At 33.6% G+C, this 14,525-nt stretch overlaps 4 protein-coding genes across 7 annotated transcripts in view; all 4 read left to right on the top strand.

Annotated features, from left to right (window-relative positions):
• Positions 1–2,338, top strand: part of LOC104703061 (hydroxyproline O-galactosyltransferase HPGT3-like) — a 3,142-nt gene extending 804 nt beyond the window's left edge. Inside the window, exons 2-12 of the mRNA XM_010418995.1 lie at positions 141–205; positions 295–344; positions 437–612; positions 694–754; positions 832–904; positions 1,028–1,151; positions 1,278–1,365; positions 1,456–1,506; positions 1,599–1,670; positions 1,778–1,890; positions 1,971–2,338. Of these exons, the coding sequence (XP_010417297.1) occupies positions 141–205; positions 295–344; positions 437–612; positions 694–754; positions 832–904; positions 1,028–1,151; positions 1,278–1,365; positions 1,456–1,506; positions 1,599–1,670; positions 1,778–1,890; positions 1,971–1,993 (896 nt within the window). The 3' untranslated portion in view covers positions 1,994–2,338. The remainder of the gene's footprint in view (positions 1–140; positions 206–294; positions 345–436; positions 613–693; positions 755–831; positions 905–1,027; positions 1,152–1,277; positions 1,366–1,455; positions 1,507–1,598; positions 1,671–1,777; positions 1,891–1,970) is intronic.
• LOC109125602 lies at positions 3,394–4,002 on the top strand. Its single transcript, XM_019227544.1, has 2 exons — positions 3,394–3,553; positions 3,643–4,002. Exons 1-2 carry the CDS (start codon positions 3,454–3,456, stop codon positions 3,777–3,779), a joined length of 237 nt encoding a protein of 78 aa, XP_019083089.1. The 5' UTR covers positions 3,394–3,453; the 3' UTR covers positions 3,780–4,002.
• LOC104703060 lies at positions 7,156–8,694 on the top strand. 3 transcript variants are annotated; one of them, XM_010418994.1, is made up of 3 exons: positions 7,156–7,327; positions 7,404–7,503; positions 8,385–8,694. In XM_010418994.1, exons 1-2 carry the CDS (start codon positions 7,228–7,230, stop codon positions 7,454–7,456), a joined length of 153 nt encoding a protein of 50 aa, XP_010417296.1. In that variant the 5' UTR covers positions 7,156–7,227; the 3' UTR covers positions 7,457–7,503; positions 8,385–8,694. The 3 variants fall into 3 exon arrangements, with proteins under 3 accessions (XP_010417296.1, XP_019082961.1, XP_010417295.1); XM_019227416.1 differs by lacking the exon at positions 7,404–7,503; XM_010418993.1 differs by lacking the exon at positions 8,385–8,694 and having other exon boundaries at positions 7,404–7,706.
• On the top strand, positions 11,360–14,339 carry LOC104703059. Of its 2 annotated transcripts, XR_002032845.1 has the most exons (3): positions 11,360–13,651; positions 13,730–13,960; positions 14,040–14,339. XR_002032845.1 is itself a non-coding variant. In XM_019227952.1 (2 exons), exons 1-2 carry the CDS (start codon positions 11,536–11,538, stop codon positions 13,891–13,893), a joined length of 2,280 nt encoding a protein of 759 aa, XP_019083497.1. In that variant the 5' UTR covers positions 11,360–11,535; the 3' UTR covers positions 13,894–14,339. The 2 variants fall into 2 exon arrangements, 1 of the variants encoding a protein (XP_019083497.1); XM_019227952.1 differs by having other exon boundaries at positions 13,730–14,339.

Below are 14,525 nucleotides of genomic sequence, written 5' to 3'. Positions count from 1 at the left end.
CGGTACCTTTTTTTTTTTTTTTTTTTTTTTTCTCGTTGATTCGATGGATAAGAGAATCTCACTCTAGATTTGTTCTTCGGATTCGATTTCTCCTAGTTTTTGGTATCGTGAATGAACTGGTTTCTTCTTATGTATGGTTAGGTTATGGCAAGATGCAGAGAATAGAGTGGTACTCAACAATATTCTTAAGACGAGTTATGATCAGGTTTGTGCTATTCTTAGTGCTCTCTTGAAATTTTTGTTTTGTTTCTGAAAAATAGATATTAAAGTGATAATCTTCTTTGGAGGTTGTAGAAGCCTAAGGTTCTTACGGTGGATGACAAGTTAGTGCTCCTAGGATGCAAGTAAGTTTGTTTTTTTTTTGGTTGCAATGTGTTTTTCCCGTTGTGCTTGTGATAACATGATTTTTGTGTGTACTTGATGATGATTATATCAGAGATCTTGAGAGGAGAATTGTTGAAACTGAAATGGAGTTGGCTCTTGCAAAGAGTCAAGGCTATCTGCAAAACTCGAAAAGTTCAGGGAAGAAATTGCTTGCTGTGATTGGAGTGTATTCAGGCTTTGGAAGTCATCTGAGGCGTAATTCATTTAGAGGATCTTGGATGCCACAAGGTAGATTCATTGAGAAACTTTTTTTTGTCATTTTTTACCATTTGGGGTATTATGATTACTGACTCTTTTTTTGTTCTAAAGATGATGCTTTGAGGAAACTTGAAGAAAGAGGAATTGTCGTTCGTTTTGTGATTGGTCGAAGGTTTCTTTCCACTAACTATATCTTTGTTTTATGTTTCATGTATCAAGTTTTTGATGTTAGTGTTTTAAGAATTCCAGTCCAAATCGAGGTGATAGCTTAGATCGAAAAATTGACGAGGAAAATCAAGCAAAAAAAGATTTTTTGATTCTTGTAAGTAGATGATATATGAAAAGCATTAAGCATCTTTTGCTTGCCTGCTTGGTTGTGTTATGTTAGTTTTTGCTTCTTCTGGTTTGGATTTTAATTGTGTTCTTGGCATTACTGGTATATTAGGATAATCATGAAGAGGCTCAAGAAGAGTTATCCAAGAAAGTAAAGTTCTTCTTCAGTGCTGCTGTTCAAAACTGGGATGCAGAGTTTTACATCAAAGTTGATGACAATATTGACCTAGATCTTGGTAAATTAATACTTGTGAAATGATGTTTTGTCTTATCCTGCTTTAGCAATTCATGCTGAATTATCTTGGTTACAATCCCATACCAACAATTTTACTTGTGTGATAAATTGTTTTTAAATATGGTAGAGGGGTTGATCAGCCTACTTGAAAGTCGACGTGGTCAAGATAATGGTTATATCGGGTGTATGAAGTCTGGGGAAGTGGTTTCTGAAGAGTTCGTATCATACTCATCTTTCTTATATTTTCCTTTCATTGACAATATATGCAAACTAAGTAATCCATCTACATGGGTCTTTGTGTTCAGGGGAGAGCAATGGTATGAGCCAGAATGGTGGAAATTTGGGGATCAAAAATCGTAAGTGATAGCATATGTTATCTTATGTGAAAGAAATCTAAATCTTCTTTGATATTGTGCTGTAACTCATATTATTACTTCATTACATCTAGGTACTTTCATCATGCAGCTGGTTCACTGTTAATACTATCTAAGAATTTGGCTCAATATATAAACATAAACAGGTTGGGCTCACAATCTTAAATTCCCTTGAAGAATGTCATTGGCATTGTTCCATGTTCGGTTCATTACTCATCACATGTTCTTTTCTTTCACATATACATAAATGCAGTGGATCATTGAAGACATATGCGTTTGACGATACCTCCATAGGGTCTTGGATGATTGGTGTTCAGGCAACGTATATAGACGACAATCGCCTTTGCTGCAGCAGCATCATACAAGGTTTGTTTTTTAATATCTTTAATATGATTTGACTTCAGATATATATGGTGAAATCTGAGAATTACCGTTTACTTTTACAGACAAGGTGTGTTCTGTGGCTTGATCAAAGGAAGAGTGTCTTCCAGCAAAACCTCTGGTGTATCCATGGCGCTTCTGTGAGGTGGGCTCTTTGGAATGTTTACCCGAGTTAAGATTGATTCAGAATCAAATTATCATATAGGGTATACTCAGGAATTTTAGTTAGAAAAAAAAAAAACAAAACAAAACAAAAACATAATTTAAGTTACATAACTGACCACAAATAGTAGACTCAATCCCGGCTTCGAACTATAAGTTTGAGTGATGGAGTAATTTACTTTGGAACTTCTAAATGAAAAAAATACTTTACTTCTTCTTCTTACTCTCTTGTTTTGACATTTCTGATGATTGATACGCTCATGGCTGTCCATGTGATGATGCACAGAGTGATTCAGTCTTATAGTTACATTTTTTTTTTTTTTTGAAGTAGTCTTGGTTTTAAGATTTAATTATGTCTTTAGCTTTCAGCGGACCATAAGGTCTGTTTACTTTTACAAATGAGTCTGGACATCTTCTGCATAAGTGTAACCTGCAAATTACAAATTTTTAAATTCTTTGATACAAGCGATTCTATGCTTCTTCTACGGTGATAACATCTATTATTACAAGTTTACGACGAGTATTTGAACAAAACATCTTATTATTTTGCAAACATGTGTTCTGTTTATTTCGGTAACCTCATAATTAACCCTGTACTGGAATAATCCAAACTATCATTGGCACAGATGGATTTGTGACCAAATTTAAACGGATATATCTTAAATCACTCTATGAACATATTTGATATTTAAATAAGTTTTTTTTTTTTTATGTTTCCTCAATTAATATATGTAGGATATAAAAATATTTATATGTATCTCATGAAAGAAAATAGATTTCATATACTAGTGAAAGAAAATATATGTATATATACGAATAAGAATCGGACACTTAATCACTCATCCCATTGGAGTCATGATTCAATATTCAAATACTGATAACATGTTGCAATTGACTAATGTGAAGTTGTGTTTTGATAAATAATGAAAACAAAAGTTGGTGTCATATCGACTACATTTTCCACCATCAGCAAAGGTAATATAAGAACAGGTTGCATTAGAATACACTATATGTATTTCTGAACTACTTATTATAAAATGTGTTATGTGTGGATAAGCTAATTTATTTGAAAAAGGAGTCACTATATATAAGAACGACCTGGTCTCCTCAAGTGATTTTTTTTTTTTTTAGATGTAACAAACTCCCAAAGTCAAAGTCATCTCAATTCTTGATAGAAATGATTAACAATTCAATCCTCACGTTTAAAATTCGAAATGATATATATTCATATCGGTCACATAATTTGAAGTGATATATATATATATATATATATATATATATATATATATTCGTTGGTCAAATTATATGAAGTGATATAAATACACATGTACATGCGTTGAAGTTTGTAACCTAACACCAACAAACACAAATTAGGGTAGAAGCACAATGAAGGGAAGCTTGTGGTTTATTGCCTTGTTGTTGATTCTCTCTTTGGTGATTTCATCTTGTGGAGCTTCAACTCAGTCATACAAAATCCGCAAACATTGTAAGTAGTCCGATGATTTTTAATTCGATTTTAAGTATATTTGTTTATTCTTGTATGACTAACGTAGATTTATCTAACAATGATGTCAGTGAATAGAAGAACACCACCTAGTGATTCAAAACCCGCACCCCAGTATCTTAGCAAGCAAGAAAGAAAACTAGAAAAGCATAGATCTGTTGTATATGGGTTGTGGTGGTTAGACGAACTGATTTTTAAATATTACTAGATGGGTATCCGCGTTATATCGCAAGAATTTCTTTTTAACTTCCGGTTTAATGTAATTTTTGTCCAAATTCAAGTAATTTAAGTAAAAGTTTTTTTTTCCAAATTCTAGTAATTTACTTCCAAATCTAAATTTATTTTTCAATCATTTGGTTACTACAACTTGTTGAGACTTTTGATCGTGTGTTCATCTCATACCTCTTTTTTATGGATTATCCTTTTTCCAATGCATGAAAAACAATGATCTTACAAGAAATTTTGCATGAACCTTGAACAAAGGAGAAGCTATGGGAAACTTTTACAAGTGAGAGTGTTCTATGAATTTAAACCATACCACAAAATAATTCTATGATTAGGCTTTTAAGATATTAAAAAATACGATCAAATAGGTTTATGATAATCATGTATTCATGAGTTGTTCGATATATCATCGATAATCATATATTCATATGAGTTGTTGGATAAATCATCGATAATTATATATTCATGAGTTGTTGGATATATCAATGATAATCATATATTCGAGTGGGTTGAGATCACGTGTAACATCGCCATCAATCACTAAATTTTGGTTTTTCATAGAAGACAAGACGCTTAATAACTTTCAAGCTGAATAATCCTCGAACTTTGTAAGTGGCGTTGCGATCTTCAGTCTGAGACGACAAAAAAAAAAGAAAATAAATATCTCTATAATTTCTAATTAAAACCTATTTAGAACAGCTAATAATGTGTATTTATTTAAATTTGATTGTTTGTCTTTTGCAAGTGAGGTGTCAGCTAACAGTACCCAAAAAAAGAACTTTTAAAAACTGATATGGTAGGATGGAGAGACTTTGTTTTGCTTTTACTGTATTGATTCTATTTTGTAGTTTATGAAAGAAAGAAAAACACAGGAAATGAACCAAAAAAGTATTTTAATATGTTTCTTACATTAGCTAAAAACGTACCGACGTTATAGAAGTTTAGGTTATAAAGAAAATTAGATCCATATTTGCGCATGAGTCATGACCATATTTTTGTTTGACATTACGTTTATTTTGAATAAAGCAATTGTGAAGTTAGTCCAACATCGTTGTCATAATATTTAAACAAATTAAATAGTTTATAACTGATTTTCGATTATTTTATAATAATGTAATTGGATGTCTATATGGTTACGTTGGATAATTCGTCCATTTAGTCCACCATCAACCCTGACATTTCCCACCATATAATTAAATTATGCAAATTTATTACCTTAGATTTCTATTTTTTCTATATTATTTGTTATAATTGTACATTCAACTAAAAAACAAGTTGACCAAAAAAAACTTTAAAAAAAAAGTAAATCGAATAAGAAGTTCGAAAATCGAAACTTAGATGTCAAGAAATTCAGCTTGGTTGCAGGCGAGGACACATTAATTCGAACCTCCTACAAGACCTTCTCCGACTCTTACTATCCAACCTGCGAGAACGTCCTACTTTAATTGTGTCTAGGCATTGTTGTCTTTATAATCAGTGCCGGCTCAACTACGAGGGTGGGTACTGCGACCGTCCCGTATCAAAGATCCCAAAAAAAAGTTTAGATTTAAAAACAGTAATTCAAAAAAAAATTTATATGAAAAAAAGGAGTCCAAAAAAATAATTTATATGTATAAAAAGGATCCATTTTTTTTTTAATAAATAAAAAGGGTCAAAATAAATTTATATAAATATAAGGATTCATATAGAACTATTTTTTCTTTTTATCAAAATAAAGAAAATTTTTGTTAAAATTTTTAATATATTAAAAGGTCTATTTTAAAAAATTTGCCCAGGGGCCTAGAAAGTGTAAACACATGCTCAATTGTTCATAGGTTAACTAATTTATTTTTATTTTAAAAAGTTTGAACTATGATAATGAAGCTAATGTTTTATTTAGTTCTAATCCATTTAGATGAAGTGCCTAAAATTAAGATATAGTTCATTATGCTGGTATAGATTGTTAAATAGTATTCTAGTGAAGTGTCCGACCAAAACGATGTTTGTTTCTTTTGCAATGAACATTAGTTACATTTCGATGGAATGGGAAAATTGGGTTTACAAGGGTGTTAGCCTGTTAGGGATAGAAAAGGAATGAGATATTGGCGTTTCATATATACAATTGGAAGCATTGTGAATGTAGACGTGAATTTAGGTCAAGGGCTTGAGGGAATCAATTTTTTCCTTTCAGCTTTTTGCGAGATACGTTTGCACGCATAGATGCCAATGAATGCATGTGCGTGTACACTCACATACATGCAAATGCACACATGAATTTGGTTGGTTGTTTTTATCCATATTGTAGTAGTCAAATCCATACTAAACGGAGTAATGTGATTTAGTAATGTTCAATTCCGGTTGAGAATGTGGAGTTATGAATCTTCAGAAGTTCTTGTTAAGCTAAGAACAAAACTATATAGGAAACAAAAAAAAGAACACGTGAATCAACCTTTTAAACCAGAAAATCACACTAAACTCTATATATGTTTTTTTGTGTCAGGGACGCATTGTAGTTATGTTTATGAGAGGTGGTGCCCAAGATGAAAACTTTACATATTTATAACCTGTGCCATAATGATACTGATCACTGGTTTCAGGCGTCTTCTATTATGGACCGGTTATAAAGTGTACCGATTAATTTTCATCTTCCTTCATTTTTTCCTCTAAATGCATTTTGCTTCATTTTTCTTCAAAAACATCTCCTTTTACTTTAGCAGGTTCATAAATCTAAATATTCAGAAAATATCAAAATTGAATAAATTCCCAACAAAAATACTCAAGGCTCGACATTAAAATGGCTACCCGTTAAAATTATCACTTACCAAAGAGCAAGCAGAAAAATATACTCTGATTCTTGTAAGTAGAATGCTTGACCAAATTATGTTTCTATCGTCCTAGCTAGCTCTACAAGACTTTTAATTCTTCTTTCCATGTGTTCTCCAGTTCAAAGACTGATAACGTGTTGGTGACTTGGTGTTGCACTGACCAATGTAAGAGGCGAAATGTCAAGAATGTGCTTAAGGGTTTAGGGTTTCGATTATAAAAAAAAAGGTTGGTATCATTGGACTACAATTTCCACCGTTATCTAGATGCGTGTGGATGAGCTCATTTATTTGAACAGAAAGAGTCAGTAAACTCATAAGAACGACTTAGTCTCCTTAAGAGTTCTTTTCATTCTTCTTCTTTTGAGAGATGACTCAAATTCAAAGTCAAAGTCATCTCAAATATTTTCTTATATCTCTTAGAAAATTAAAGTCTTGATAGAAATGATAAACTTGGGTGAACCAAAAAAAAAAGAATGATAAACTTCGTTTTCCCATGCTAGTCTACGTCGAAAACTCTTCTTAGTTATACTCAGTCAGACTATATGGTTTCTCTACGCTACCCCTCATGTTTAAAATTTCAATAAGTATATAAATACATGTCCATGCGTAGAACTAAGATATAAGAAAATGAAGGGAAACTTGTGGTTGATTGCTTTGTTTTTGGTTCTCTTATTGGCAATTTTCTCGTGTGCAGCTTCAACTCCACCATACGAAATCCGCAAGCTTTGTAAGTAGTCTCAATATATATTTTTGTATATATTTTCGCCGTGTGTTTATATGATTTATGTTAATTTATCTAACAGTGAATATAAAAACACCACCTAATGGTTCAAGGCCCGCACCCCAATTTCATTAGCAAGCGTGAAAGAAGAACACTAGAATTGCCGTCAATGGGTCGTGGTGGTTAGATGAACTGATTTTTCAATATTATTTTATTTTATAGTTCATGAAAGACATAAACAGGGTGCAAAGTTAAAATTTTGTATTATTATAGTTTTACATTTGTAAATAAAATTAGATTCATATATCCATGGAATTATAACTTTTGAAATAATATTACATATTTGCTTTGTGATGATAATATATATAATTTGAATTCAGGTTAATCATTATCCATTTCATCATAATTCAACAAATATGGTTTTATAACTAGATTTTCAATTAATTTTTATCTGAATGTAATTACATGTGCATTTTTTTTGTCAACCACACTTTAATTAAAATATTATTCCATGATTAGTAGCCCAAACAAGAGGAATATAGTTTACAAAAATAGTTTTAGAGCGATCTGGAATAAGACTAAACGCATATAGTTTGCATATGCATATTTATGAATGATAAAATAGGATATTTATCTATTTAACATGCCTTGAATAAGACTAAACGATTTTGTATGATTTGGTGTATTATCCGGTAAAAGACCATAGGCGTAAAAACATCAACTCAAATCTTCCTCACCATGTAGTATCGAATAGTTAAAGAATTTACTAATTTTTAATAAATTTATTTTCGAGTTAATAGATTTATAATTATTATATTGCATACATACATGTATGTAACGATTTATGTCAATGTTTTAATACCAATCCAAATCGAAAAAAATGACGAAGAAGAACAAGCAAGGAAAATACTATATTTAATTCTTGGAAGTAGACAATATATCAAAAGCTTTAGCACTTCTTGGTCTACTTGATCGTAGTATGTTTGGTTTTGCTTTTTCTGTTTTTATTTGTACTCACTGATGTGGCTTCAAATATTTATCTGGCACTAATATACGTTATCAGGAGAATATCACGAGGAGCCCAAAGTGAAGTTCTTCCCGGTCCTGCTGTTCAAAACTGGGATGTTTTACGGTTGGTAATACTTTCTCTTTGGGCCGGGTCAAATGTATGTTGGATTGGAGACTGAATTCGGATTTAAAACCGGTTACCAGCTTACTAAACAAAAACCGACATTTCATTTTTGTTTTTGTTTTTGTCCGACATTTCTCAGTTGAGTATATTGAATTGTGTAAATGTTAATAAATCATGATTGTAAATCGAAAATGTCAAAAGTGTGTAGAGTCCCGTTCCAAAGCATAAACTCGGTAGGGATTTCTATAGTCAACCCTTATAAATTTACAAGTTTCAATTTGACGCATGTAGACTCCAAAGAGAGTTTTAAGGTTTAAATGATATAGTTTGAGGATGTAACTAAAGATTTTAGCATCATTTTATAATTTGCAATATTGAGATTGGTTTTGGACTATATTCCACTTGAGAATGTAACTGAAGATTTTGTTATCTTTCTTAATTTGCAACATATATTAGCATCATTGAGATTGGTGTGGACTATTCCACTTGCTTGTTTTTTTATTCAAAATAATTTTACTTGCTATGGGTTATATATAACTATTTGTGTCGTCATTAATCTGCATTCTATATTATTGGCTCAACTTAAGTAAAGTAAACATCATTCTACTTATTACAAGAATGATAAGGAATTGAACCAGAGCTCAAGCATTGTGTTATCATATAGAGTTTTTTTTTTATGTGATGTTGTTTTAGATGTTCGCTAGATTTGTAATAGCCAGTCTCTTTGACTAGTTTTCCAAAATTCTTGGTTTGTAGCAATGGAAAAAAAATTATCCGATAATTTTTAGGGTATAGATTATTAGATGGTGTGAAAATACAATTAATTCGTAAATTAATGTGATAAAAAAATAATAAAGGGATGGTTGACAAAAAAAATATATATATATATATATATAATGATAAATTTTGATTATATATTACGATATATGTGGGCCTGTGACTTGTGAGATCTCCTTGTAATAGAACTTGTTAAATGCAAATATATATATATATATATATATATATATGGGAAAGATATAAGTATCTTACAAAAAGTTGTGTTATTAAATGAAAAAAAAATATATATATCCTATTTCTAAAATAATACAAAAAATTCATATATTTTATATTGAAATTATTTTGGAATGATACTTTCTTTTCCCACACAAACAAACAAAAAATCATTCTTAAACCCACTTTTAATGGTTATATAATGCCATTACATATACTAGTTAAATTATCATGTATAATTTAATGCATGATTATCATATATAAATTACCATTATATAATGCATGATAATTTAACTATAAGCATATATATATATTATGTGTTATTGACTAACCTGTGTTTAGCATTGCAATGATAGAAACTGCAATGAAAACACATGGAGATCTTCGAAAAACCATTACTAATGTCTTGTGAATCCTTTTTGTTTGGATGTTTTGGAGTAATTGCCAAGATTTAAAGCTCTACATATACACAAATTCTGAAATCTTAGTCTTTTGGCAACAAATCAGTATGTTATTAATATATATCTTTAAAAGATATATCTATATTTGTCAAAAAAAAAATATATATATATATATATATAAATGCCATGCTTTAAGAGATATATATCTATATCTATATATATATATATTAATATCTCTATATTATTATTTAAGCAATATTGTATAATAAAATAACTATAACAAAATATTAGTTAAAATGTCATTGCATAGTAATCTATTACAATAAATTCATTAATCAACAAAACCACATAATTCTTTTTTTTTTTTGACATGTTAAATTTATTGATCAACAAAAAAGAAAATTATATACAAAAAGTTTGGTAGAAGCTTGTAAAAAAACAGAGCAGAGCAGAGCTTTTTAAAAACAGAGTATGGGACTAACGGCCTAGGAGACTAGACCAGTGTTCCATTCCATAAGATGACTCACAACATTTTGCGGATGTTGGAGACTTGTTAACCGGAGAGTGACCTCATCGACAACCATATAAGTGAGGGCAAAGTAGCTACGGGGGGCGTATTGTGGATACGCCCATTACCGCATTACGTTCCCGCCATATAAAATATATCACCGTCTGGAAGAGGAGACGAAGGAGAGCTACGTCGATGGCTGGGGAGGTTTTACGGGTGAGAACCCGCGAAGTGATGGACCAGTCAGGGTTTGGACTGCGACGGAGTAGTGGAGTGCTCAAAGCTGACCAAATAGAGAACGTGTACGGGCAGGCAAAGAGAAGGTGGTCCCGAGACTCGTTCCACTCACCACACAGGGGATAGGACTAAGACTGACCCCACAAGCAAACCCGTCAGGACTAAGGTTTACATAGTTTTGACGGGTCATTACTTTAGTCGTTATAGGTAACCCAAGATAACGTATGGGGAGCGATTCTTTTGGAATGTGTAACCTCCCGGCCTCGGCCACAATACTCGCTGTGTTTGTTCCCCCAACAACGATTGATGATTTGGAAGCATTTATGGAAAGTCCCGACATCTTACCAAAATCATCTAGGACAACCATTATACTTTGGAGGGAAGCAGCTTCCCCATCCGTATCTATTTGGGTTCGGTAAAGATCCTCGGGTCTAAGTTCATGGATTCGTTTGGGTATTTATAGTATTTGGGTCGATGTCCGTTTGGAAGAGGTTCTACTGTTAGGATTTGTTCCGGATCCAAAACTAGTCGAGAAAAGCTACTCCAAGCCAGAGCTGTCTATCTTTTGCTCCTAGTATGTTTTGCTTTAGGAACAAAATATCAGAATTTTTCGGTTGGGTTCAGGTTGGGTTCGGGATTCAGATTTAGATTTTTTCTTCTCCCTCTTATTATTTATAAAGTTTGACTTTTCTGAAAATTAAAAAAAAATTGTCGGTATAAAATTGTTATACACACTCTCGTTCGTATGTATATATTCCTTCTAATTTTATTTGTGGATTAGAGAGATCACTCAATCCAAAAATAAAAACAAATAACACATTCTTCTCCATCTGATCCCTTCCTCTCTCTCCGATCAAAATCTGAGGTACAACAGAACATTTCAAAATTCTCTGATTTGATTTGCGATTCGAAATTTTTCAAAAATTGATAACCTAACCGTCATCAAATGGGGAAACCGACGGGGAAAAAGAGGAACAACAACAATTCCGAAATGCCGCCGACGGAAGCTTCCGGCAGCGGCGGCGGAGGTAAGATCGGAAAAACCTTCGATCGTTCCGCCACGAAGTTATTCGACGACGATATGACGATCTTCATCAACCGAGCGTTGGAGCTCAAAGAAGAAGGCAACAAATTATTCCAGAAACGTGATCACGAAGGAGCGATGCTAAGGTACGATAAAGCCGTTAAGCTTCTACCTAGAGATCATGGGGACGTAGCTTATCTGAGAACGAGTATGGCTTCTTGTTATATGCAAATGGGGTTAGGTGAGTATCCTAACGCGATTAACGAATGTAACCTGGCTCTAGAGGCTTCTCCTAGGTATAGCAAAGCTTTGTTGAAACGAGCTAGGTGTTACGAGGCCTTGAATAAACTGGATTTCGCGTTTAGGGATTCTCGCGTTGTGTTGAATATGGAAGCAGAGAATGTTTCTGCTAATGAGATTTTCGAGAGGGTGAAGAAGGTTTTGGTTGGTAAAGGGATTGATGTTGTTGAAATGGAGAAGAATTTTGTTAATGTGCAGCCTGTTGGAGCGGCTCGGTTGCGTAAGATTGTTAAGGAGAAGTTGCGGAAGAAGAAGAAGAAAACGGCGATGAACGCTGAGAAAGATTGCGAACGGAAAAGTAATGAAGCTGTTGTGGAGGATGCGAAAGTTGAGAATGGAGAGGAAGCTGATAGCGGGAAGAAAGAGAAAGGGAATATGGTGGCGAGAGAAGAGGATAAGGTTGTGGTTGAGGAGAAGAAAGTGAGTCCTGTTATGGACAAAGAGGTCATTGCTTCGGTGATTGTTGAAAGAGGAGGGAACGTTAAGGAGGACACAACAGTGACTAGGACAGTGAAGTTGGTTCATGGAGATGATATACGGTGGGCGCAACTGCCGTTGGATTCTAGTGTTTTACTTGTACGAGACGTGATCAGGGATCGGTTTCCTGCTCTGAAGGGTTTCCTAATCAAATATAGGGACTCAGAGGGTGATTTGGTTACCATTACTACGACAGATGAGCTGAGGCTTGCTGCATCTACGAGGGAGAAACTTGGCTCCTTTAGATTGTATATATCTGAAGTTAGCCCCAATCAAGAACCAACTTATGATGTCTTGAACAACGAGGAAACAGTTGATAAGTTTGCCAAGGGATCGAGTAGTGTTGCGGATAATGGAAGCGTCGGAGACTATGTGGAATCTGAGAAAGCGTCTACTGGTCTTGAGCATTGGATTTTCCAGTTTGCGCAACTGTTCAAGAATCACGTCGGGTTTGATTCGGATTCGTACTTGGACCTTCATAACCTTGGGATGAAACTGTATACAGAAGCAATGGAAAATATCGTCACTGGCGAAGATGCGCAAGAACTTTTTGATATTGCTGCTGATAAGTTCCAAGAAATGGCTGCACTTGCTATGTTTAACTGGGGAAATGTTCATATGTCCAAGGCAAGAAGGCAGATCTATTTTCCTGAGGATGGTTCAAAAGAAACTATACTAGAGAGAGTTGAGACCGGATTTGAATGGGCAAAGAATGAATACAACAAAGCTGCGGAAAAATATGAAGAAGCGATTAAAATTAAATCTGATTTCTATGAAGCTTTTCTAGCTCTCGGGCAACAACAGTTTGAGCAGGCTAAGCTTTGCTGGTATCATGCACTCGGTGGCAATGTAGATATTGAAAGCGAGGCTTCCCAGGATGTTTTAAAGCTCTACAACAAAGCTGAGGAGAGCATGGAAAAGGGTATGCAAATATGGGAAGAGATGGAAGAACGTCGTCTAAATGGAATCTCCAATTTTGATAAACACAAAGAACTGCTGCAGAAGTTAGGCTTGGATGGAGTCTTTAGTGAGGCGTCTGATGAAGAAAGCCCAGAGCAAACAGCTAATATGACATCGCAGATTAATCTTTTGTGGGGTTCTTTACTGTATGAACGGTCTATGGTGGAGTATAAGATTGGCCTACCGACTTGGGATGAGTGCTTGGAAGTAGCAGTGGAGAAATTCGAATTAGCAGGAGCTTCTGCAACTGATATAGCTGTCATGGTCAAGAACCATAGCTCAAGCGACAATGCACTTGAAGGTAATCAAAGTTTGTACAGCGAAATTACTTGCAAATATGAGCCAGTTAAAATTCATAACAATCAAACAATAACTGTAGGTATGAGATTCAAGATCGATGAGATAGTACAGGCATGGAATGAGATGTATGATGCTAAAAGATGGCAGATCGGTGTCCCATCTTTCCGGCTAGAACCTTTGTTCCGGAGACGGTCACCCAAACTGCATGATATATTAGAGAATGTGTTTTCAGGGCCTCAGTGATGACACCATTCATCACATTATACAAACCTGAACATATCGGCTGGCTTCAGTTTTCACGTATCACTAGGTAAGTTCAAAAGTTTTTCCGGGTTTGTGTCTGATGGGAAAACTAATCTATTGATATGTTCCAACAACTGTTATTGCAGGTATTGTATTCAGTGAGAGCTATACGCAATTTTTCTTCAATTTTTGGTTTGGTTTCTAAGCTTATGGAAGCATTGAAGCAATTTTTTTTTTCTTTTTTGAATCTCTTGACGGGTATGGCCGTGAAGAAGATGTGCGTGATGAGTTTTTTTTTTTTGTTGTGCCGATGGGTTCATCATATTTTTTGATTCATTATTTCATTTTGGTGGGTTTGTAATTAAGTATATCATAGTTTTGTAAATTTTTTTATTTATTGATTGTTTGGATTAGTTTGTGTATCTATCTTATCTATGATTGTTACATTTTTATTGTTGTTGAACAAGATGGTGAATGGTTTTGGTTTGTAGCACTCAAAAAAAACTGTTAATCAATAATAATCATCTCACGGTTTTAAACGGCACGCTGTTTTCTAAATTTGAAGTAGAAATGCATGTTATTCTTAAGTCCAGTACGAAAAAAGAGCACGAATGTTTAACAGAAATAGTAAA

The sequence above is a fragment of the Camelina sativa genome, chromosome 7 (assembly GCF_000633955.1).
Source record: "Camelina sativa cultivar DH55 chromosome 7, Cs, whole genome shotgun sequence".
Classification (NCBI taxonomy): domain Eukaryota; kingdom Viridiplantae; phylum Streptophyta; class Magnoliopsida; order Brassicales; family Brassicaceae; genus Camelina; species Camelina sativa.
The sequence above is the reverse complement of the archived record's forward strand: the minus strand, read 5'-3'. Positions and strand labels throughout refer to the sequence as shown.